At 42.5% G+C, this 25,718-nt stretch overlaps 1 protein-coding gene across 1 annotated transcript; it reads right to left on the bottom strand.

The window, feature by feature from the left end:
• Positions 1-1,462: 1,462 nt before the first annotated feature.
• Positions 1,463-25,718, bottom strand: NOCT (nocturnin). Its single transcript, XM_074950866.1, has 3 exons — positions 24,900-25,718; positions 4,928-5,197; positions 1,463-3,584 (listed from the first exon to the last, which is right to left on the bottom strand). Exons 1-3 carry the CDS (start codon positions 25,156-25,158, stop codon positions 2,749-2,751), a joined length of 1,365 nt encoding a protein of 454 aa, XP_074806967.1. The 5' UTR covers positions 25,159-25,718; the 3' UTR covers positions 1,463-2,748.

Raw genomic sequence — 25,718 nt, 5'->3', positions numbered from 1 at the left:
ATACCTGATTGCAACAGCTTCTACTTTTGGAATTGCAATTTGCTGGAAGATCCAGCAGGGAAGAATAGGCGCTTGGCTTCTGATGAGACTGGGGTGGTGTTTTTTTAAATTATTTTAATATTAAGAAATGAAAGATGAAATTTTGAAAGGATCCAATTTGTTACAGGTTTAAGTGTTAGATAAATAATCTCAGTTTTAATACGGTTTTTAGAAATACCCATCACTATTTCAGTCTATCAGTAGACAGGTGTGTTGTCACACATTGACAGAGACCTTTTTCTGAAACAGCACCTTGGAGTGGAAACATGGAAGTGTTTCATACAGCAGCTTGCAGGGGGCAGGAAGAAACAGCTCTGAGATTATTTGGTTGAGTTTTCACTGAAGAACTTCAAATTGCTGAGGCTGATGGCCCAAGTTTAAACGACCATTAAACGTGATTCATGAGTAAGTCTCCACAGTGAAAGTGAAGGGTCATACTACGTCTGTGATCTACACAATTCTGTTGACACCCAGGCATGTTTTGCACTGGGATTAAGGACACACAAAATTGTGGCTCAAGACACTAGCAGAAGAGTAGAACTTTAAAGACTTTTCAGAGAAGAATCAGAGAAAGGCAGGGTAGAATGAGCTTCTGTGATTCTGGTAAGACAGAGCAAGCAGGTAGTGGGGTAGGAATGTAAGACAAAGCAGTGGACAACTCAGTATCAGATTGGAGTGTTTACTCTCCCACTCCAACCATTCCTGTTTGGAATGGAGGGAGCTAGCCAGTGGGCACATATCTGCAGCAGAGGGCCCCTATTTCACTTAGCATCGCTAAATGAAAATGCTCACCTCATGAGCAAGTAGCCACACTTCCTTTTTCAAATTGATAGAATGCAAATACCTGCTGTCATCTGGGAGGGGGGGAAAAAGACAGTAGTTTGCTCCAGCTCCATTGGCTTGCTAATGTGGAATTCGGTACGTCAATTAGGGTTGCTAAAAGAAGGATATAGCCATAGCCTACTGTAAGCTTTAGATGCATTTGGCTGTACTACCAGAGAAGGCAGTTCACCAGCAAAAACAAATGCCAATTTCTCATGAGTTTTCTCTGTGGGTTCTGGATGCCTTTTTGTCCCTGCCTCACCAAATTAAGTCTATAGTTTTGTGGTGGTGGTAACACTAACCTGAGGACTGGAAATGTCACCACCACAGACAATTTCTGAAAAATATGTCTAATAGAAAGTTGTGATACTTGGACACTTTAGCAAGAAGACATTGCGTTGATGATTATTTTTAAAAGACCATTTATTAATGTATCTGGAACACTTACAATTCATAATGGGCCAGTAACGTTACTTGAACTGAAATACTGCTTTAGTTTGGAATTGCACTATGTGTGGTTCCTTTTCCCCCCAACCCCCCCCGAAAGTCAGCCCCATGGCTTCCCCACTCCAGCCACCATTCCCCCCCTTCCCACCCCTACTTTAACAAAAACCATCACTCCTGTATTCACAACCCATAGCTACAGGGCCTTCTTGGTGAAGAAAAGCACTCCCCAAGGCTGGCAAGAGCTGCTTATACTAATATTTTTCTCCCTCCCATAGTTCAAATGCATTGCTAGAGTTCCAGTTACCCACAGAAAAGAGCAACTCAGGACTGCTGCCAACCCTTTTTGTCCTGTGTTTTATAATGGCAGAGGCAGAGCCATCAGTCCCTTTCAATACATTAAGTTTATCATTTTCTAAAAATGTCAGTGTTAAGTCTTCAAAATACAATGCTACATACACAACAAAAGGCAGGGGGAGTGGGGCTTAACATGAAGATCAGACCTTTATCCAAACAGTTAGTAGAACTAGGACAAGACTAAATAAGACTCTAAATTTAAACCGTTCCGCAATGTGTGGCACTAAACTGACAGGCAAAATATTCCTGGATTAAGTGTGTCCTTTGAAAGGAAGTGCAGGGAAGATAGTAGTTCTAGCTTTGTGTCTCTATAGGCCATATATGCATTGATGCAGGCACATTTTCTGCAGAACTGAAGGGGCTACTACATCATACACTATGGTCAAGTCTCCTCTCTTAGGCACTTCTACTGGGAGTAGGCTTTGCATCACATTACATGCTCTATGGAAGCTCCTATCAGTTCTTAAAACACAGGTTAATTCTCCCATCTCAAAATCATTTCAGAATTACTAGGGCCTTCCTAGATCTGCTTGTGGTGTCTGAAATGTATTCAGTTTCCTACATTTAGACTTCACACAACTTGGTCAATTGCATTGCTTACACATCAATATAAAAATAAATAAAAACACTTATATAGTCAAGCTTCTTACCCTGGTGTGCGCACCAAGGGGAAACATTAAAACTTGCCCTGACAGCATGCTAATTTTGTTTGTTTACATATTCACTGAATTCTTAGCTTGAGAACTTAAGGCCTGAACATTCATTTCAGGATTGATCCAGTCCTTAGACAAAGGAGTTAATGAAAGGAGAAAGAACGGAGTTTCCCCTCCAACTTTCAAAGTAAGACGTGGCAGAGCACACATTGAACAAAACCATCGCAACTCAAAAACTGGCAGTCAACTCCTTTCCCCTCCTTTGGAGGCTTCAAATTATAAGGTTTGAATATCAAAGTTACTTCCAAGTACATGCCTGAAAATATATTAAGTCATCCATATACCCCCATCCTTAAGTAAATCCAACCTCATCAAAAGTTTCCTTAAAAATGGCAAGTTAAGACACTGCAATACCATATGGAGTTTAAACAAGTTATAAAAGCCTGTCAGGGTCTTGATTAAAGCTGAAGTCACACACCAAAGACAGGTGGTCTGAAGGGTAATTGAAGGATGGCAGCCTGTTGGGTCCAATTTGTTCTTCAGTCAGCAGGCCAAGAGCAGAGTTTACATTTAAGGCATGCTGGGAATACCAGATATAATCCAGTGTGTGCCTGCACTCTCCAGAAGGCCGGATCTTCCATGTAGTGTAAGGAGGCTCTGATTGCCCATCTACACTCAGCAGCTTGTAAGCACTATTCAGGTTGAGACTGGAATTAGAGAATTCCTTGTAAACTTCTTCGGTGGGCTCTGCATTGAAGTCTCCACAAATTATTAGAGGGATCTCTGCTCCTTGGGTAATATTTTTTAGGTTCTGTAGAAGATCGCAGCCTTGTGCTGATCGAAATCTCTCCCAACCGGTACGGGCTTTCAGATGAGTGACTGCAATGCAGAACAGCTTCCCAGTTTCACTGCATCTCAGCGTCTGGGCTATGGCCACTTGGTTGGTTTTTAGCTTCATTGCCGTCAGACGGATATTAACACTGTTGGTCAATGTAAAGCGGTCCTTGAGAAAAAACAAGGCACAGCCATCTGGTCCGTTGTTATGTTCCACATCTAAACAGGGGGACCATGGCTTAGGGAAGAAAGTACACTGGTAGCCTAGCCGACTAAGGAGTGGCTGAAAGGTATCAAAATAATGGTCCACTTCTTGCAAGCACAAAATGTCTGGTTGGTATGCAAGGATTTCCTCCAGAATGAGGCACTTCCTTTCTTCCCACTTGAGAGCTTCCATGGGGCACTGAATGAAGTTGTCCTTGCCTTCTCCAAGAGCTGGAATGAAAAATCCATCAGTACCTATTAACTGCCAGAGCAAACCAGCCTCTCCCTAACTTAGACTTGCATGGGCCTGTGAAAATAAGGGACTCCCTTGTAAACATACTGCCAGCTACGGGTAAGTAGTATGCAGATTTCTACTCAAAATCTGGACCTAACCCCAAATGGATTTAAGGGTTAAGTTAAAATTAAGTGTGATTTATAGGACCTATTGTTTTCATTTTTCCAGGAGAATTTATTACCTTGCTTTGTAGGATACATGTGTGCAAAAGTTGTAGCATACACCAAGGCCATGGATACCAGACTGGATTGGAGCTGCGGCTCCAAAATACCCAGTTACAAGTACTTGTGGCCACAATTTTCAGGAGTGACTACTGATTTTGGATGCCCAATCTGAGATGCCTTAAAGGGGTGTGATTTTCAGAAGTGCCTGGTAAGAAAAATATAAACAACCTCTACACACTGAGGCCCTTGTAAAGAAGTGTGTCACACAGGGCACCCCAAAAAATTACAAGTTGCTTTAAACTAGATTAGTACATGTGGCTGCTACGTCACCTTGTAGTGTTTCTTGTTAAGTTTCTTCCATGCTATTGCATTTACTCTATCATCTGGAAGGTGTTACAAGGCAGAAAGGACTCCAGATAGGAGAGCTATTTGACAATATTCTTAATCTCAATATAGTCTTTTCAAAAGTTTAAAAAAAAACCTGTGCAGAGAGAAGGGGAGATGAGGCCCCTGTGCCCAGTTTAACCCTCGGCACTGAGTGCACGATGTGGAAAATACCACTATAAACACAATTATTCCTGTCAATTATTCCACTTCAAATGTGCTTTTCCAAGTAGCAATAACCAAGACAAATGAAAAAATTCCTGGAACTCCGAACCAAGTTTAACTAGTTTTTTTTGTGAATACATTGCCACAGGATGATCTGAATGTGTTAAGTCAACTTCAGAAGAAGAATTATAGAGGGCAAGTCTACTTTTTGGAGGTCACTAAGGATCCAATAATGGGGTGCGTCTCAGTGTAATAGGAGATGCCTTGTATTCACATAAAGATGGGGAGACAGGAGAAGTAGCTTCAGTTTTATAAGTACAAGAAAAGGAAATGTTTGTGTGACTGTTGTGCAGGGAAGGTCACATGAATTCAGACCCAGAAGTTTTCTATTTTTGCTATTTCTTCCGAATTACACTTGCCTCTACCCTAACCCTCCCAATTCCATATATTTGTACTCTGTGCAAACACACTATATCTACATTAAAAAAAATACATACAATTCATTTTTAACAGCATCTAGCTCCAAGGGGACTGCCTCAAGTTGGAGATTTATATGAGGTTCATACCTTGCGCAAGAATGTTCCACTGCATGACCCTAATGGGACGATGGGTGCTGGCAGAATCTGCCCTCAGGTCCACAAAGTCTCTCTGGAGTCGGGGAGGGCGTTTTTGAAGAACTGCCTGGCATTCCTGAAGCAGATCTTTAGGATCTATGGGATCCACCTGCTCAGAGTCTGACTGTTCCAAGTATTCCCGATGCTGGGAGGCAGCACTGCTATTCAACGTCTTAGCAAGCGCGCTATATAGCCTGCTCGTACTGTTTCCCATGGAACACGCTGGAAAGAAGGAAGTGACAGTTCAGCATCAGGTATGATTAACTCCCCCTCCCTATTTTCAAATACAGGGTCGATCTTTCATCTCCCAAGTCAGAGTAGGCTAGTGAATCGATGGTAGTGCTGCAAAAAGTCCAGAAACTTCTGACATTTGCCCCTCACTGTATGGGAATGTTTCAAAGGGCTGCACAAAAAGCACATAATCAAAAAAGACAGCTAGGGTTGTCTCAAAGTTATGTTTTCTTACATCTTCATAGCATCTTAAGGGGAACTGACTAGGCTCTTTAATTTTTAAAAACTCCACAATGAATACTACGGCTAATAGTTAGATTTAAGTTACAAATAAATGCATTCATAAACAAGGAATCCCATAGCACTTTAAGTTTCCTGCATAAATCATATTTTTTGTCCCTCATTGTAGATCTTTGTCACATACTGGCCCATATCTGGGTCTTGCCAGGTTGCGAGGTATGTAACGAATAGGTCTGCTGGTTCCTGGGACTATTTATTCTTGGACAGAAACCAAGAGACCAGCAGAAACTGGCTTCAAGATCCTCCCTCCCCCTATTAGTATGATTCTCCAAAAATGTTTTGTCATGACAATTCTTTTTAGCTTTTGAACCAAACAGGACCAAATTAAATGATCTTCAATTTTTCCATCCATTTCCTTACGTAGCTTTGTCCAGAGGATTTTATTCACATTGCGTGGGCACAGTGTAAAAATCTGACAAATAGGGTTGACTCACTGTGTTGATCTCCATCCTAAACCAGCCACAGAAAAGTTGGGTGTGTGAACACACAACCCTATCATAGCTGTGCAAACTGCTAAGAGTATTCTCCATACTGTAGCCTTCCACCTCAGACAATTCAAGAAAATAGAGGCAACAGAATGAAGTATAGGAAATTTCTTAGAAGTGAAATGCTTTCGTCAGAAGATGCAGCAAGGACCAGTAGCTATGAAAGGTGCTGCTAACTTTGTGAAAGCAAAGTTCTGCCTTGTCTTGTACCTCATACATCAGTGGGATTGCCCAGGGTGTGAAAAAATGTAACATTTGCCCTAGTAATGTTCAGGAGAAAAGTTATGCTAACATGGCAACTGCTACATCAGAAGTTATTTAAATTCTGGGATTCCCTCGGGAGGTGGAAGACATTCATAAATTTCCCAACTAACTTGTGTCATCATTAGAGCTGGCTGGAAGAAGACACTGCAAGTTGAGGTTTAGAAGTGTATTTTCATTCCGCAATAGAAAAAAACCCAAAGCCTTTTGAACTGTTTTTTGCAAAAACTGAATTGTGCCAAAATGGTTGGTTTTGGAGCAAAACCAGCGCCTTTGATTTAGGTAGGTGTTTTGGGGGTACCAGTCACTTCTGATGACACACTCTCCCACTCTATAGCCTGGTGGCTGGAGTATTGGCCTGGTACGTGGGAACCCCAGACTCAAGTCACTGCTCTACCAGATTTAGAGCATCACTCTGAATGTTCCAGCCAGCTCCCTGTCACCACACCAATGCACTGTACAGACAGCATTGTTCACTTTGCAACACAAACCTCAGGGGAGAAGGTACATTTTAAACTTGAGCAAAAATAAAGTGGTTGCAGGGAAGGGACTGAAAACTTCAGAAGCTTGAAAAGCCTGAGTATGAGCTGCATATCCAACCTTCATCCTAGATATGGGCTAAAGAAACACCAAGCCTACTATGTTTCAGGGTTCCCTATGAAAATTCTTATAAATATTTTCCATCATGTTTCTCCTACGTTGTACAGAGCTACTGAGTTTTGCTTTCCACCTACCCTACTTATTCCATTTAAGGAACTGTTGCTCCCTTCCTGGAAACTTCGACAACAAAACCAGGGGAAGCCTTTAAATAAGTAGTCTCTGCTCTTCCCTCTGAGGAGGGGAGTCCATGAGCATATGTTACATAACCTCTCTCTGCAATTATGGCTGTGGAAGTTAAGCTGCACTGGAGAAGCAGATAAATTCATAGTTCCTCATATGCTCTGAGATCTGAATTGCACAGCTTCAGGACAGCTGTTGTTTTAGGACTCCTGTCTCATACATATTCTTTTGAGATATACTGCTGAAAAGTTCAGCTTCTCCAGAATTAAGAATGCATCTGACAAGCCCCTCACCACTTACATATCTTCTATTAAAGAAAAAATTCTTAGTAGATTTTAAAGTCAGATAAGTCAAATACTATTCACCTAGCTATTTATATGGTGTCCTTTTATTTTAACGATGCAGCCAGTAGCAGCATCTTGCTCTACAGCAACGAAGAGGAAAGTTTCAGGGGTCAAACCGGGTACTCAGGATTTACATGCACAATGTGCACGTTTGAAAGGTACTTCATTTTTGGAGCACCAGAACTGATGCTATTTGGAGGCCACAGGAAATCTGTATTCCAGTCTTTTTCAACCAACTCTACATTGGTTATTTTAAAAGGACTCTACTATTAGTATACTACCACGTCATGTACTGTAAGTTATTTTCAAGAATTTCCTACTAGAGCTAAACCCACCTTGAAGAGGGTGAATATGCAGATGGATATTCCCTCCTCCAAAACCACACAAAAGAATGCCAATTCACCCATTCTAGCCTCAGACATAGATCAGAGAGATGGACCTTGCTTTATAGGCCCTGTACTTTCTGCTCATTAAACAGTTCATCTTCCCCTGCCCCTTCCAAGCACCGTATCAGCAACAGAATTTACATTTCTGGCTTCAGAACTTTATCAGGTGAGGTTATTTTATATCACAATAGCCCCGAAGACCCCAGCCAAGACTGAGGCCTGTTGTGCGGGGCACTGTAGAAGCAGCCCATCCCTGACCTAAAGGGCTTGCTGTCTGAACAAACAAGACAGACCGACGGTTGGTGGGGAAGAGACTCATCCAAGGTTGCACAGCAGGTCAGTGGCAGAGTTAGGAACAGAACTCCGATCTCCTGACTCCCCAGCCAGTGCCGCTTCTCTGCAGTGACAGAACCTAAGCAGCAGGAGGTGGGAATCCTGTCAGATGTTGGCCCCCTGTTTTGCTTATTAACAAAGGGGTAGTTGCAGGTTAGACAGCTACATTGTTTCATTTTGGCTGAGGGAGAAAAGGGAAGAGTGTTGTTCAGGGGTGTAGAGTTAGAATTTTTTCCCCATTACAGTCTGAGGTCATGGTGGAAATCCATTAACTGAGTTCTAGGGAATAAGCCCAGCAGATAAGTTTCAGTCAGAGCTTATTTCATACATAAGCACCCTCTTGGTCAAAGGTACAGTGCTATTATGCACGCTGCCCTATGCCTGTTATGGATCCACTCAATCTGTGGGCTTTCTGCCTCGAGACCTAGGAGTAGGGTTCCTTATTTACCCAGGCTAAAGCCTTCAGCGATCAGAATAGGAGGTTAGACCCTAACTTGCTCTGAAATGCTGGGCAGCTAGGTGCTCTCATTGACTCTCTCTCCCTCTCCCACCCCTCCCCACCTTTGGTCCTTTTCCCCTCAAAGTCTGTCTGCCCAATTACCCCCACACCGCTTCTGATTGCGAACATTTTACTTCTGCTCCCATAGTATTTCTCACTACCCCACCATAGGCCCCCCAACAGCCCTCTAGCGCCAATGATTCCCACCCTACCGTACTCCACAATCCCTAGTAACGCCATCCCTGCAGGCAGCCTTTTCACCTGTACCCTGCAAAATCTGTGCTCCCCTTTTGCCCTGCAGTCCTCTTCTGCCCACATGTCCCACGGCTAGCCACAGCACTCCCTCCGCCCATTCTTCTTCCACATGGCCCATGGAAGACCCTCCCCATCTTTGGTGCTCCTTTGGAGGTAGCTTTCTGGGCCCAGCTCTGCCCAGTGCAGGGACAGAAAGCAGAGACTGGAGCCTGCTGCCAAGAGGTCAGGACAGCAGGCATTCTGAACACCGTGCTAGGTGCTCTGACTGGGGAGGCAGTACTCCCAGCACCTCCCCGTAGTGACAGGACCCAAACAAAGGTGTGCGAAGTCGTGTCAGAAGCCACCCGCATGCCGGAGTCCCACTGCCATTGTAAAACCACAATAAGTATGTTTAAAAGAGTGCCCAGGAACACAACGAGGGAACAATTACACTGGACATCTGACAGCATCTGGTGTCTAGGCAAACTGATCAACTTGCGGGGAAAAGTCACATATTATCCCCCATCTGAACTTACCCAGGGAGGAAAGAAAGCGAGGAAGGCCCAGGAAGAATGGGCAGAAGACCATCACAGAGGACACTGAATGTGCTGGCATCACCTAGGAAGAAGTACCGCTAGTAGCGAGTGACCATAATCAACGGAGGAGCTGGACTGCCCAGTGTGACAGCGGCACAAGAGGAACTAAGGTCTACGGTAATCTTAAACATTACTTTTTTTAAAAAGACTAGTTTCCCAAGATGACCATGTTCCTTTAAATCCTAATGAGTATTTTAGTTTAATCTAATCCAATATCTTTAGGTTGACTCCCAAGGCCATGTGGAACCAAACGAAATGGCTAGAGATGTTCACCCACTTTCTGTTCAGCTTGTTATAAAACCAGAGTGTCATGATGACTTGCTTGACTAGAGCCCTAGTTGCCATTCACCTCTCTGACTACCTTTTTTCATGTCAGATCTTACAAAGGGACCGCTTCATTACTTGCTAGAAAAAGTACTAAAATTGTGCTTCTACTCTGAAGAGTACATAAAAGTGCACCTTCTTACCCATGAGATCTGCTTTTTGTATAATCACACCTGCTGTCTTTCATGACAAAAAAAGTGTTAACTTTCTACTCATATTAGCCTTGCAGAGTCAAAACAGCTAAGAAGGTTCTGTTCTCTTTCACACCAACAGAATGGTTTTGGTCATTTCAGATAGTTATACCCATGGCTTTAATGGGCTTGCTATGGAATTGCAAGAGGTCACTAACAGCATAATTGTATCTGCAGAGCCTTTTACTCCTCGATGATGTGCAAGAAGGAAAGAAATCATCTTGGTTCTGAAAGCCCAGGATTAGTCTGCAGGGCTGACAACTAAAAACTCCCACTTCCCCACCTTTTAGCTTATAAACTGATCGTATTTGATATGGAAACAGAGAGAAACATGGTGCAATCTCCTACCCCTTCCACCCCCTCCCACCCAGTACCTTAGCAGAGCAGAAACTGTATTAAGCTTACTGGTCTGCAGTTTCCTGGATCCAGTGGTGCATAGGCAACTCATGGGAGGGACATAAATGGGGGGCACCAGCTAAAGGGGGGGCTCATAACCCCCCACGTGACTCCTCCCTGCCCAGGGCCCCTGTGTTCTCCCCATCCCACGTTACCTGGGCTGGGGGGAACCTCTGTCCTCCCACTGCACCGGATACAGACTTCGGAACTGCAGCGCTCTCCAGAACCGCAGCAGCGAAAGGAGCAGAACGTGGGGCCACCGGGTGGCCCCACACTAGCAGCTCCTCTGGTGCGGCTGTACCACCCCCTGTCCTTCCATGCAGCTGCATCTCCTGTCTGAGGTCTGTACAGCCCAACAGAAGACAGGGCTGGGGGCTGGGGCAGTACAGCTGTGCCGAAGGAGCTGCTGGTGTGGGGCTGCCCAGAGGCCCCATGTTCTGCTCCTGTGTCTTTCCGGCGTACCGGCAATAAATATCTTAATGGTATGGCATACTGTACCGTACCGTCCTACTTGCGCCACTGCCTGGATCATTCCTCAATACAACTTCCCCTTTTTGTTCTGTAAGAGTAGATATGATGTTTACCATTTTCCACTTTTTTTTGACCGTACCTTTCCTCTGTACTTTCTCTAGAATGACCACCAATGATTCTGGTGCTACTATTATTCTGTACTACAGTAGGTCCCACTGTACTAAGCACTGTATAAATATAGTACAATACAGTCCCTGATCCAAAAAGCTGACTATTTAAATAAATAACTTTCTGCTTTAGCATTCCAGTGCAAATTTTAAATCATGTCTTGCCTATTTAAATACATTCCTGTTGTCTAGGTGTTTGGGGTTTTTTTGTTGTTGTTTTTTAAATCTATTCTTTCCCAACTGTGCCTTTCCTCTACTTATATTATTACTATCTGGATAGTGAAATACTTTTCTATAAAGGATTTCAGCCATTGCTTCTCCTGATCAAGCAGCAGATCTATACTTCAATTATAAAAAAAGAAAGTGGTCTGACCTTCTACACTGGAAGAAGCGGATGCCTCTCCCCCAACAGATTCTTTGCAGAACTGGCTCTCTCATTTTTTGTTTACCATTGAGATAAATAAGATTACACAACATATTTTTTAAATTCTGATATTTACTAGTAGTTTAGAAGGAATATAGCAGGTTGGGTACTTAAAGCTTCTGGTAGGACTTAAAGCCCCATACAGCTGTTAAAATTAACATCAAGTTTAAATATATTCAAAAATAACTGGTTATCTATACATGCTGTCCTTTCTCACAGAAATACATGGAGATGCTGTCTTACAGCTGTCAGATACCTGATTAACTATATAAAACATTTCCTAGCCTGTACATATGTGGAAGGTTCTAAATACTTCCAGTATTACCCAAGAACAGTGCTTAATTGGTGATGGGGCTTGCTAGGACTCAGACCCAGCACCTCTAGGCTGGCAGTTTGTAGCCCCGACCCGATGGGCTTCGCGTGTCAGTTATGAAAGTAAGAAAATTGCTTGAGGCCCGGCCCCTCTTTCATTACAAATTAAGCACTGCCAAGAGCTCAGCATTTAAGTTGAGCACAGGTTTTGCAATACTCCAACAGAATTCCAAAACAGTAAACAAAGAGAATAGTTATCTTGCGTACGCACCTGCTAAGCCGCTAGGATGCACCAGTGCCAATACAGTAAACAAAGTTAAATAGTGAAAGGTACATAAATATAAGCTCTAACATCACATGACCATTCTTTATTGAACAAACTAGTCAAGTAGGGACATCTAGTGGCCACTGGCAGAATTGCTTCAAACAATCAAGGCTAGCGTGGAAAATATTTTTGGTTAAGTGGTTACAGTGAATTTTTATAGTAAAGAGCTAAGCTAAATAAGCTATTACAGTGACCAATACACTGAGTCAAGAAAAAGATTCTTGAATGAAATTATGCTTGTTAGTCAATATACGGGCTTTGTGGACAGCTTTAGTACCAAAAGATGAGCAACTTGAACATTCATCATGTTAGAAAGTATTCTTTATTATAACAGTGGCATAAAAAGAAAAGGAGGACTTGTGGCACCTTAGAGACTAACATTTATTTGAGGATAAGCTTTCGTGAGTTGCATCTGATGAAGTGAGCTGTAGCTCACGAAAGCTTATGCTCAAATACATTTGTGAGTCTCTAAGGTGCCACAAGTCCTCCTTTTCTTTTTGCAGATACAGACTAACATGGCTGCTACTCTGAAAAGTGGCATAAAAGTGACTTCAATAGAGATTACAGTGAATGCACTTTCATTATAACCTCAGAACATATATTCATAACTTTTTAGAAGTCACCTTAGGCTGAAAGTTTTTCAGGTTTTGTCTTGACCCAAAGTGAGTATTTTTTGGAGTTTGAGAAAACTTATTCAAAAGAGGTGAATAGATTTAAGAGGGCAAAAGAGATTATTTTTGTGTTCAAACCTAAAAAGTAGCTGAGATTAGATACTGTTCATGTGTCTAGTAAGAGATCTAGAATGTATACAGATTTTGTCTAGGATAATAAATTAAAATCTTACCAGTGAACAAATCTAACCCCACAAACACATCGTATGCAGAATGATACCGCAACATCTTTAAGTTCCAAGTAATTTTTTCTAGAGGCAATATCAAAATATTTTGGTTGATGTTTATTCAGCATTTTAGGTCTCAACATAGTTCTTGCTGTACTTTGATCATGTCTTTCAAGAAAGTCTTTTAAATTGCAATGTAATGTTTTTGCCTTTGAACTGCCTGATAGTTTGAAGAGTTCCTTGGGGGAAGCCCAGACAGAGATCATACAGCAGAGCCGAAAAGAAAAGAGAGACATTCTGATTAATTGTTAAAGCATTTAATGGGACTGTCCTGTGAATTTTGGAAAAAAATGGTAAATAATCCTTGGTCTCAAGAAATTTGAGAGCCAGAGCCATAATTTTACATATCTATCACTATCCTGACATCTACCCTGATGTGCTCTCCACGGTGATACGATGCACAGATCATAACTTAGATTTTCCTCAGATCTTTGTCTTGTACATAACACACTGTCCACATTATCAGACCACAAGTAAAATGTCCCTCAAGCACCCTGGAAAATTTTACCCCTAAATTGAACATGATGGACAATGTGTCATGTACAAGAAAAAGGTTTGAGGAGAATCTAAGTGGTTAAATTGGCACAGCTAAGCCAATAGGCTCTTAAGTCACTCAAGCCCTTTTGAAAACTTTAACCCTAAGTGCTGGACTTGAAAATATAGTCTGTGTCTCAACCCACTGATCTAGTTCTCTCTGGGCAGTAAGACTGACAGAACATAGTAGAGCGCCCAGAGAAAAAACAGGGTATTCAACAGCACTTATGGTAAACGACCAGGGATTTGAATAGTTTCTTCCTTCTATTCCACTTGTTAATACAAAAGTCATTCCCGTACCGTAAGAGGCTGAGTTTAATTACTAGACCACCTCTTGGGGTGCAAACTGGCACAGGCAGCTAGTTATGCAAGACCAATTACACAAGTTATTATGGATAATTTGGAGATAAGAAACAGATGTTTCTATTTGGAGTGAAACATGTTTAACTAAAACAAATGTTTCTTTAAACTGAGAATACTAATTCACACAAGAAACCTTTGTTTCCACTTTAGACTCACAGCTCTCTCTAATGTCTCCTGTCCCACAAGTAACTGGCTGCAGTTTCAGAAATCCTTTCCACCTACACCAAGTCTGTGCCGGTTTGCCTCAGAAATGACAAACCTGGGCAAAACTATTCAGAACATCAATCACGTCGCTGCTTTCTGTGCAAGGGTATGTGAGGAGATCGCAGCTGAAGTCACCTAAGCCATACATTGAAGACAACACCTTGAAAGATATAGTGTCCATGTAACCCACACACCTCCTGGGTGTGGTGTTCTGTCCCCACAGAGACCACTTAGTGATTAATGAATCTGACAGCTTTAGCTAAAAGCCATGTGGCTTATGCAGTAAAAGCTTATGCATTTAGCTTCAAAGGTCCCAGCTTCAATCCTGCCCACCAACGACCAGGGTCTGTCAGCATTACAAGTGGGGCTCGTGTGGGATATCAACTGGGAAGCCTTTGAAGCTTGGGACGTGCTTCCTTTTTCTTCTAGCTCTTGTCAAAGTTTTCTCTTTTGTTTATTAGAGTGCTCCCTTTTAGTAGATCTCACCTCAAAAAGGAGTGTGGCGTAAGAGACACTTTTTTCTACCACTACAATTAATCCCTTTTATTAAGGGTGTATTTAATAAGGATTCATACCAACAACCACAGAAAAATTGATCTTGTATATAAGAGTTCAATTCAGTACCTTTACCTCAACCTGGGACCTGTGGAGCTTAGTATATGAGCCTCTACTGCATAAGCTAAAGCCACGTGGCTCTTAGCTAAGGCTGTAGCAGACTCATTAATCTCTAAGTGGTCTCAGTGCCACTAGAGGGGACATCATCATGCACCTCATCCCCCATTCAGCAACCCATGTAAATTAGGATAACTGAAGCCAATGGAGGTACACTAGTATAAGAGAAACAGTCAGGATCCAGGTCTTCAGCAAGAGAGCAATTATAGTGCTCTCCAACTATGCAATATAGTGTATTTCAGAACAGTCATAATGCAAATTCTGCTCCTTTCAGGTGAAGTGAGGCACAATTTCTGTAGCAGATCTAGAAGGAAAAGGATACTTACCCCTGATAATCTGAATTTTCAAAAGGAGATCAGCTTTTCCTGTGAAAACTCTGGTAACTGTGGTTGCTATAGATGGGCTCTTGTTTCTTCCAACAAGAGCATGGCACCACTGAAGCCAGGTTATTTGGCCTCTCCCAGACTTAAATTGAACCAACTGCTGCTCTGTGAATTACACAGTATGAGGAACTATGTATTGGCCACTTATTTACAGCAGGAAACAGTTAACTACTCTAAAGTTCCACAGCCCTTGGATGCACAATACCAAATTTATTCTTCAGCTTCCATGGTGGATTGATTTAAGTCAAAGTGATTTAAATCACCAATTTAAATCAGCAAGCAGGAAACCTTATTTACATAATTGATTTTACTCATATCTTGCATTAGTACTTTTATTTTTCTAAAGAAAGGCTGATTCTCCATGGTTGGTAACCATTAAAACATGCTGATTTGCAAGTAAATATAGCCTTTGAACTAAATTTGGTGCTTTTTTTACAATCCAGCATACACTATATCTTAACACGTTTAAGTAATTATATCTCTATTTATTCAGATTCTCAATTTTTATGTTAGAAAATAGTGAATGATGCACTTCTTATTTATTAGATTATTTTCTTACTTCTGATTTGTGTCAAGTTCTGCATGGATGGAAATTCAAATTCAATTTAAATGCTTAAACAGCATTTTAATTTTTTCTTATTAAAGAAAACTACCTTAAATGTGCTGGATACATAAGAAAAAGTCTCAAAACATGTTTTGCATTTAAAAATAACTGATTTACTAAACAAAGGAAGTAGGAGCTGCAGTTAGTGAACTTAACTGGTTATTTCTATTCACCATGTCCTTCAAAATTTTAGAAATAGTAGATCTCATCCTCTCACACCCAGTTTTATTCTTACATTTGATTCTTAAAGCTTTCCTGTTTTTTCAGCTCACATTGGTTTCTTACCTTTGAATCAACTGGTCACAGAACTGAAATCAAGAAAATCTTCTTTCTGCATCTGCAGAAGAAGCTACTGCTGACAAAAGCTGGGTTACTAATTCAACGAACTCTAGCTCCAGATGCTTAGTCAGTTCTAGTACTTCCACTAGTTCAGTGCTTCAGCTTTCTTTAAACTAATGGCAGCAAATATTCATAGATTCATAGATATTTAGGTCAGAAGGGACCATTATGATCATCTAGTCTGACCTCCTGCACAACGCAGGCCACAGAATTTCACCCACCACTCCTGCAAAAAACCTCACACCTATATCTGTGCTATTGAAGTCCTCAAATCGTAGTTTAAAGACTTCAAGGAGCAGAGAATCCTCCAGCAGGTGACCCGTGCCCCATGCTACAGAGGAAGGCAAAAAACCTCCAGGGCCTCTTCCAATCTGCCCTGGAGGAAAATTCCTTCCCGGCCCCAAATATGGCGATCAGCTAAACCCTGATCATATGGGCAAGATTCACCAGCCAGATACTACAGAAAATTCTTTCCTGGGTAACTCAGATCCCACCCCATCTAACATCCCATCACAGGCCATTGGGCCTATTTACCATGAATATTTAATTACCAAAACCATGTTATCCCATCATACCATTTCCTCCATAAACTTATTGAGTTTAATCTTAAAGCCAAATAGATCTTTTGCCCCCACTGCTTCCCTTGGAAGGCTATTCCAAAACTTCACTCCTCTGATGGTTAGAAACCTTCGTCTAATTTCTAGACTAAATTTCCTGGTGGCCAGTTTATATCCATTTGTTCTTGTGTCCACATTGGTACTGAGCTTAAATAATTCCTCTCCCTCTCCGGTATTTATCCCTCTGATATATTTATAGAGAGAAATCGTATCTCCCCTCAACCTTCTTTTAGTTAGGCTAAACAAGCCAAGCTCCTTGAGTCTCCTTTCATAAGACAAGTTTTCCATTCCTCGGATCATCCTAGTAGCCCTTCTCTGTACCTGTTCCAGTTTGAATTCATCCTTCTTAAACATGGGAGACCAGAACTGCACACAGTATTCCAGGTGAGGTCTCACCAGTGCCTTGTATAACGGTACTAAAACCTCCTTATACCTACTGGAAATACCTCTCCTGATGCATCCCAAGACCGCATTAGCTTTTTTCACGGCCATATCACATTGGCGGCTCATAGTCATCCTATGATCAACCAATACTCCAAGGTCCTTTTCCTCCTCTGTTACTTCTAATTGATGCGTCCCGAGCTTCTAACTAAAATTCTTGTTATTAATCCCTAAATGCATGACCTTACACTTCTCACTATTAAATTTCATCCTATTACTATTACTCCAGTTTACAAGGTCATCCAGATCCTCCTGTATGATATCCCAGTCCTTCTCTAAATTGGCAATACCTCCCAGCTTTGTATCATCCGCAAACTTTATTAGCACACTCCCACTTTTTGTACCAACGTCAGTAATAAAAAGATTAAATAAGATTGGTCCCAAAACCGATCCTTGAGGAACTCCACTGGTAACCTCCCTCCAGCCTGACAGTTCACCTTTCAGTAGGACCCATTGTAGTCTCCTCTTTAACCAGTTCCTTATCCACCTTTCAATTTTCATATTGATCCCCATCTTATCCAATTTAACTAATAATTCCCCATGTAGCACGGTATCAAATGCCTTACTAAAATCTAGGTAAATTAGATCCACTGCGTTTCCTTTGTCTAAAAAATCTGTTACTTTCTCAAAGAAGGAGATTAGGTTGGTTTGGCACGATCTACCTTTTGTAAAACCATGTTGTATTTTGTCCCATTTACCATTGACTTCAATGTCCTTAACTACTTTCGCCTTCAAAATTTTTTCCAAGACCTTGCATACTACAGATGTCAAACTAATAGGCCTATAATTACCCTTTTTTCCCCCTTTCTTAAAAATAGGAACTATGTTAGCAATTGTCCAATCATACGGTACAACCCCTGAGTTTACAGATTCATTAAAAATTCTTGCTAATGGGCTTGCAATTTCATGTGCCAATTCCTTTAATATTCTTGGATGAAGATTATCTGGGCCCCCCGATTTAGTCCCATTAAGTTGTTTGAGTTTCGCTTCTACCTCAGATATGGTAATATCTACCTCCATATCCTCATTCCCATTTGTCATGCTACCATTATCCCTAAGATCCTCTTTAGCCTTATTAAAGACTGAGGCAAAGTATTTGTTTAGATATTGGGCCATGCCTAGATTATCCTTGACCTCCACTCCATCCTCAGTGTTTAGCAGTCCCACTTCTTTCTTTCTTTCTTTCTTTGTTTTCTTCTTATTTATAGGACTATAGAACCTTTTACTATTGGTTTTAATTCCCTTTGCAAGGTCCAACTCTACTTGACTTTTAGCCTGTCTCACTTTATCCCTACATGTTCTGACCTCAATAAGGTAGCTTTCCTTGCTGATCCCTCCCATCTTCCACTCCCTGTATGCTTTCTGCTTTTTCTTAATCACCTCTCTGAGATGCTTGCTCATCCAGCTTGGTCTACAACTCCTGCCTATGAATTTTTTCCCCTTTCTTGCAGGCTTCCGATAGCTTCTGCAGCTTTGATTTAAAATAATCTCAGGCCTCCTCTACCTTTAGATCTATAAATTCTTCAGTCCAATCCACTTCCCTAACTAATTTCCTTGATTTTTGAAAGTCAGCCCTTTTGAAATCAAAAACCCTAGTTGCAGATTTAAGTTTGTTAATCCTACCGTTCAGTTTGAACTGAATTAGCTCATGATCACTTGAGCCAAGTCTATCCCCTACAACCGTTTCTTCTATGAGATCCTCACTACTCACCAAAACCAAATCTGAAATGGCATCCTCTCTAGTTGGTTCAGCAACTACTTGATGAAGGAATCCATCAGCTATCGCATCTAGGAAAATCTGAGCCCTATTATTATTACTAGCACTCGTCCTCCAGTCTATATCTGGGAAGTTAAAGTCTCCCATGATCACACAGTTTCCATTAGTATTTACTTTATTAAAAACATTAAAAAGGGCTCTATCCATATCCAAATTAGATCCCGGCGGTCTATAGCACACCCCAAGCACTATCCCAGGGGAGGCTCTAATAGTTTTCTTCCCCAATGTAATTTTTGCCCAGACGGACTCAGTCATATCCATTTCATTGCTTCTTATTTCTTTACATTCTACCTCATCATTGATATACAATGCTACTCCACCACCTTTACCTTTATTTCGATCTTTCCTAAACAGCACATACCCCTCAATACCTGTAGTGCAGTCATGACTACTATTCCACCATGTTTCTGTTATCCCTATAATATCTGGTTTCACTTCCTGCATCAGTAGCTCTAGTTCCTCCATTTTGTTACCTAGGCTCCTCGCATTAGTGTACAAACATCTTAATTTTTGCTGTTTGGCCTCACTCACATTCTGTACCCTATTAGGCACAGTCATTCTACAGCCAGTATAACCTATTAGACTGGTATCTACACTGCCCTTCCTCCTACCCATGGCTGTATCCTTTCTTTCTTCGTTTTCTTTCCTCTCAATGCTAAAATCCGGCGTGGAGATTACCTGGACATCTCCCAACCATCTCCCCCAAATTCCCAGTTTAAAGCTCTCTTATATACTCTCAAATATATACTGCTTAATATTTTTTGTATTTAAATGATTAATAGATAAGTAGTTGAGGCCTTAGCATAAGCTGTCAATTTCAAATTTAATTTTAAATAGGTTTATTTTTTAAAAATAAGCTTGTATTTAATTTAAAATAAAAATATTTTTTTTTCATTAAAAAAACACATTGATTTTTATCCAACCTATCAGCTTCTAGTGCTGACCCTCTTGAATGGCCATATCCTAGTGAGGGTCAAGACTTGACGTGTCTATTTTGGCAGAACTCAACCCTGTACCCCCAATCCAAGATAATTCAAAATATTATTAATTTAACAGGGGGAAAAAATGAGGATATTTAGGTTTTTAATGTGTTATTGTCCATAGATTTATAGAACATCTTCAGGGCTCAGCAAAAGTAGTAATACATGCCAAGTGCCACCATTAGCAAAGATTAAGACTCAATCCTTCAGTTTACTCCACTAATGGGGTTCCATTCAGGTGCACTGGTCCACCTGGGTGGAACCAGTTGTATGACTGGGGCACAAGTGAGACTGATACAACTGCCAGTGAAGTCAGTGGAAAGACACAGACTTAATCAGGAGTTGGATCAGTCCCCAAAGCAAAATAGTCAGCATTGTTAGGATATAGATATTCAGGCCTGTCGGTAAAGGCCTGTACTAGAAGAATTTAGGTGTATTCTTATCACTTGGCTAGTTATAGAGGTATAAAAGAAAGAATCAAAATCACTGTCTGCCAGTGTAAGGTCCTTCTATTACTGTGACAGTCTGAGGCCCTGTTCTTAGATTAAGGCCTTTGGCTAAGCAACAGAGGCAGCCATAAACTGGGAAGTGAATGGTCACATCCTCACATTCCAAACTAGCACCTTATTTCAATGTGACTATTGGGCTGTTAGGAATACAGTCCTGTCCTGATAGTGCCTATCACCTCCAAAGAAAGGGAAGTGCCTAGAAAATGTAAAAGGAAACTTAGTTTCATAGCATCCTGTCTGGCAAGAACTCACTTATCAATAGCTGGGATGTGAAATCCTCACTTCTGTTTTGTTTTGTCATTATAGTTCCCACTTTGCTATTGTTTGTCTGTATAATCTCTGTCTGGTTCTGTGATTGTTTCTGTCTGCTGTATAATTAATTTTGCTGGGTGTAAACTAATTAAGGTGGTGGGATATAATTGGTTACATAATCATGCTACAATATGTTAGGATTGGTTAGTTAAATTTCAGGAAAATGATTGGTTAAGGTATAGCTAAGCTGAACTCAAGTTTTACTATATAGTCTGCAGTCAATCAGGAAGTGAGTGGGTAGGTGTGTGTGGGGAAAATGGGAACAGGGAATGGGGGTGGGGAAATTGGAATCATGTTTTGCTAAAGGGGGAAATGGGAACAGAAAATGGGGTAAGGAAATTGGATCACGTTTTGCTAAAGGGGGAAATGGGAACAGGGAATGGGGGTAAGGAAATTGGAATCATGTTTGGCTAAGGGCAGGAATGGGAACAGGGACACGGGTGTAAGGCTCTGTGATGTCAGAGCTGGGAAGGGGGACACTAAGGAAGGAAACTGGAATCATGCTTGCTGGAAGTTCACCCCAATAAACATCGAATTGTTTGCACCTTTGGACTTTGGGTATTGTTGTTCTCTGTTCATGAGAGAAGGACCAGGGAAGTAAGTGGGTGAAGGAATAAGCCCCCTAACAAGCATACTATAAAAACTGATGAATTTAAGTATTTACAGCAATGATTCTCAACCCGCAGCCCAAGCAGCACACAACTGCAGCCCATATGACCTCCTGAGGGCCGGAACTAGGGGAGGGACACTTGCTGTGGGCGCAGAGCCGGCAGGGGTGGGGTGCCAAAATGGGGTGGCGCAGCATCAGCCCCTGGCAGGATTGGGCCCAGAAGCATCGGCTGGAGGCTGGGGGGCTCAGCACCCCTTAATCCCACAGGATTGCAGGTTCAGTGACCCTGGCTGGAGTAGACTCCCCAGCACTAGGACCTCAGCAGCAGGTGGGCAGAGTGGGCTGCATGGCTGAGCTATATGAAGCCAAGATAGAAGACCAATGAGCATGGGGATGGGGGCACAGAGGCATGGGAAGAGGGTGCAACCGGTGCATGTGCGACAGACTCTAGTTGGGGACTGGTGGCTGGGGGCAGTCCATGGATGGGGGGGGGGGAGGGTTAAGTGCTGGGGGCAAATCTTTGGGGGCATGGGGATAGTTGCTGGGTTGGGGGCCTGGATGCTGGAGGGGGCAGTTCCTGGTGGAACCGTTCTGACTTGGACAGGGCACCGTGTCTTTGCAAGGCAGGCATGTGTCCCAGCCCAGTGTTGGGGGGCTGGATGCTGGGGGGACAGTCCCAGGAGGGTTGGGTGATAGGGGGTATTCCTTAGCTGGGGGTGGGGGCAGTCTGGGGACAGTCATGGGCTGGGTGCATGGGGGGCAGTGCTCCCCATCTTTGCAGGAAGGCTACGCAGCCACGCTCTCCGGGCGCTTAGCCCAGCCATGCCATCAGCATGGAAATGAGGGTGGCAATACATGATGCCATACCATGCCACCCTCACAGTAAATTAATTTGAATAGTGAATGTTTTGATTTATTTTGCTAGTTTAAAATGCTCTTTGTAGACATTTGCCTGTGTTTAAATGAAAGGTACTATATTGATTTGAATTGTATTGTTGTCATATAATAAATACTAAACCTTTTATGTTTTTTGTAGATGTAGAGGTAGTGTGTGTGTATATGTATGTGTGTGCATATATAGTATGGATGCGGCCCACAGTGGTAAATAGGTTGAGAACCTCTGATTTACAGTCCGAATATCATTCCTATAATTTGTTTCCTGATTAAACTTTATACCTCTGCAGCACAACTATACTAGGAGTTTCCACTGGAGTAACTTTAAATTACACCAGCACAGTTATTAGTCTAAACAAAGCCTAATATTGCATGTAGAAACATGTTTTGTTTTTGCTTTTCACAGGATGCTAACTGCAAAAAAGCTAGATCAAAATATGCAAAGTCTTATGTGCATACTCATTCAAGTGAGCAAATTCAGACGTAGGGCATTCAGTCTGATCTTCTCTTTCACCATTTGTGTACAAGAATGATCAAGTTTGAGAACAGATCATTTATGTTTTTAACCATATTGTGACACAATACCCAGGCATGAAGTGGGTGAGGATGTACCAAGAAGTTTTAACTCTAAATATCTTGAGTTTTGTAAGTGTGACTCAGACGTTGAAGAGCAGCACTGGCCGGAAATTTAAAGTTGCAAGAAGTACGATTCTAGAGAGACCAAGAAACATAAGTCTCTGTGGATCTTTTAAAAATTCCTTTTTTAAACATAACAGTTTGGAAGATTTATAAATTCTGCTACAGTGTTTTCAACTAAAAATCATATTAGCACCTGGCTCGAACATGGACAGCCATAAAGGGAAATTAGCTAAAAAACTAAGAAAAAATTATTTTAATCAACCGGGAAAAATTGTGGAAAATAAAAAAAAATCAACGATCAGTATGAAAAGTAAATTTGATTTAAAAGGTTTCAGAGTAACAGCTGTGTTAGTCTGTATTCTCAAAAAGAAGAGGAGTACTTGTGGCACCTTAGAGACTAACCAATTTATTTGAGCATAAGCTTTCGTGAGCTACAGCTCACTTCATCGGATGCATACTGTGGAAAATACATAAGATATTTATATACATACAAACAATGAAAAAATGGGTGTTTACCACTACAAAAGGTTTTCTCTCCCCCTACCCCACTCTCCTGCTGGTAATAGCTTATCTAAAGTGATCACTCTCCTTACAATGTGTATGATAATCAAGGTAGGCCATTTCCAGCACAAATCCAGGGTTTAACAAGAACGTCTGAGGTTCACTTCAGGTTGGGGGGCTGTCTACTGTCCGCTATTCCTACCTACATGCCTCCAGCTTTCACCCTGACCACACCACACGATCCATTGTCTACAGCCAAGCTCTGAGATACAACCGCATTTGCTCCAACCCCTCAGACAGAGACAAACACCTACAATATCTCTATCAAGCATTCTTACAACTACAATACCCACCTGCGGAAGTGAAGAAACAGATTGATAGAGCCAGAAGAGTTCCCAGAAGTCACCTACTACAGGACAGGCCTAACAAAGAAAATAACAGAACGCCACTAGCCGTCACCTTCAGCCCCCAACTCAAACCCCTCTAACGCATTATCAAGGATCTACAACCTATCCTGAAGGATAACCCGACATACTCACAAATCTTGGGAGTCAGGCCAGTCCTTGCCTACAGACAGCCCCCCAACCTGAAGCAAATACTCACCAGCAACCACATACCACACAACAGAACCACTAACCCAAGAACCTATCCTTGCAACAAAGCCCGTTGCCAACTGTGCCCACATATCTATTCAGGGGACACCATCACAGGGCCTAATAACATCAGCCACACTATCAGAGGCTCGTTCACCCGCACATCTACCAATGTGATATATGCCATCATGTGCCAGCAATGCCCCTCTGCCATGTACATTGGTCAAACTGGACAGTCTCTACGTAAAAGAATAAATGGACACAAATCAGATGTCAAGAATTATAACATTCATAAACCAGTGGGAGAACACTTCAATCTCTCTGGTCACGCGATTACAGACATGAAAGTTGCGATATTACAACAAAAAAACATCAAAACCAGACTCCAGCAAGAGGCTGTAGAATTGGAACTCATTTGCAAATTGGATACAATTAACTTAGGCTTGAATAGAGACTGGGAGTGGCTAAGTCATTATGCAAGGTAACCTATTTCCCCTTGTTTTTTCCTACAAACACCCCCCACCCCCTCCTCAGACGTTCTTGTTAAACCCTGGATTTGTGCTGGAAATGGCCCACCCTGATTATCATACACATTGTAAGGAGAGTGATCACTTTAGATAAGCTATTACCAGCAGGAGAGTGGGGTAGGGGGAGAGAAAACCTTTTGTAGTGGCAAACACCCATTTTTTCATTGTTTGTATGTATATAAACATCTTATGTATTTTCCACAGTATGCATCCGATGAAGTGAGCTGTAGCTCACGAAAGCTTATGCTCACATAAATTGGTTAGTCTCTAAGGTGCCACAAGTATTCCTTTTCTTTTTTATTTAAAAAACACACTTTTTTTTTTAAATCTTTCAGAGAAAGATTAGGTTTTTGTTTAAATCCACACCGCATTCCTTTAAAACCAGCCTACGTTGGCCGGGATTAGAACGTTCTAATGCCCACATTCCATCCATGGAAGCTTCAGACCCCGAACATTCCAAACACTCACCTGCTCGGGAACTCGCAACACCTGGACCTACCGCTGCAGAGCACTGGCCGGCCGCGGCCCCCTGGTGACAGCAACCACAGCGAGGCGCGGCAGAGGAGGAAGAGCCAAGGAGGGCAGGCGGGGAAAGGGCTCTCTTCACCGGAACAGGAGATCGGAGCAGCAGCAGGGACGACGACGAGGAGGAGGTGGTGGTGGTGCAAGGGGCACAGCAGAGAGTGGACAGGGCCGAATACAGGGACCTAGCAGGGCTCTGATACATAATCCCGCTGTCCCCCAGAACAGCTAGACGAGGGCACCAAAAAGCTGGTGAGGGTGGAAGGCTTGCCGGCGCGGCGTGCGGGGTTAGCTCACCTGCGGCTGCCGCGAGCTCCTCCTCTAGCGTTAGCTACCGGTCAGATGTTACTGGGAAGCCACATACGTACACATGGGGAAGAAGGAGCCGGCGCTGCGCAGACACGGCAGGAACAAAGGCCGCCCCCAGCCACGCAGTAGCTAGTTCCCGTTATCACCCACGCCTCCAGCTCCCACCCAACGCGGCGGGGACTCCAAGGAACCAGCTCGGCTCCCAGCGCCTCCGACACATCCGGCAGCGCTCAGCCCAGGGGCGGGGAACGCTCCACGCAGACTCCGCTCCCCTGCAGCGAGCCTGGACTCGACGGGCTGGGACTCCTCTCGTGTGGCCCGGTGTTACCGGGCTGCAGGCGGCCTTTGGCTGGAGAGGAGGGGGGCTGGTGAGCCTGCCTGGAGCTGGGCAATTTCCAGTCCACCCCCTCTGCCGTTTGATGACGTGGGCTTGCTCGCAAAGGGTTTCCGAAACCA

The sequence above is a fragment of the Natator depressus genome, chromosome 4 (assembly GCF_965152275.1).
Source record: "Natator depressus isolate rNatDep1 chromosome 4, rNatDep2.hap1, whole genome shotgun sequence".
NCBI lineage: Eukaryota > Metazoa > Chordata > Testudines > Cheloniidae > Natator > Natator depressus.
The sequence above is the reverse complement of the archived record's forward strand: the minus strand, read 5'-3'. Positions and strand labels throughout refer to the sequence as shown.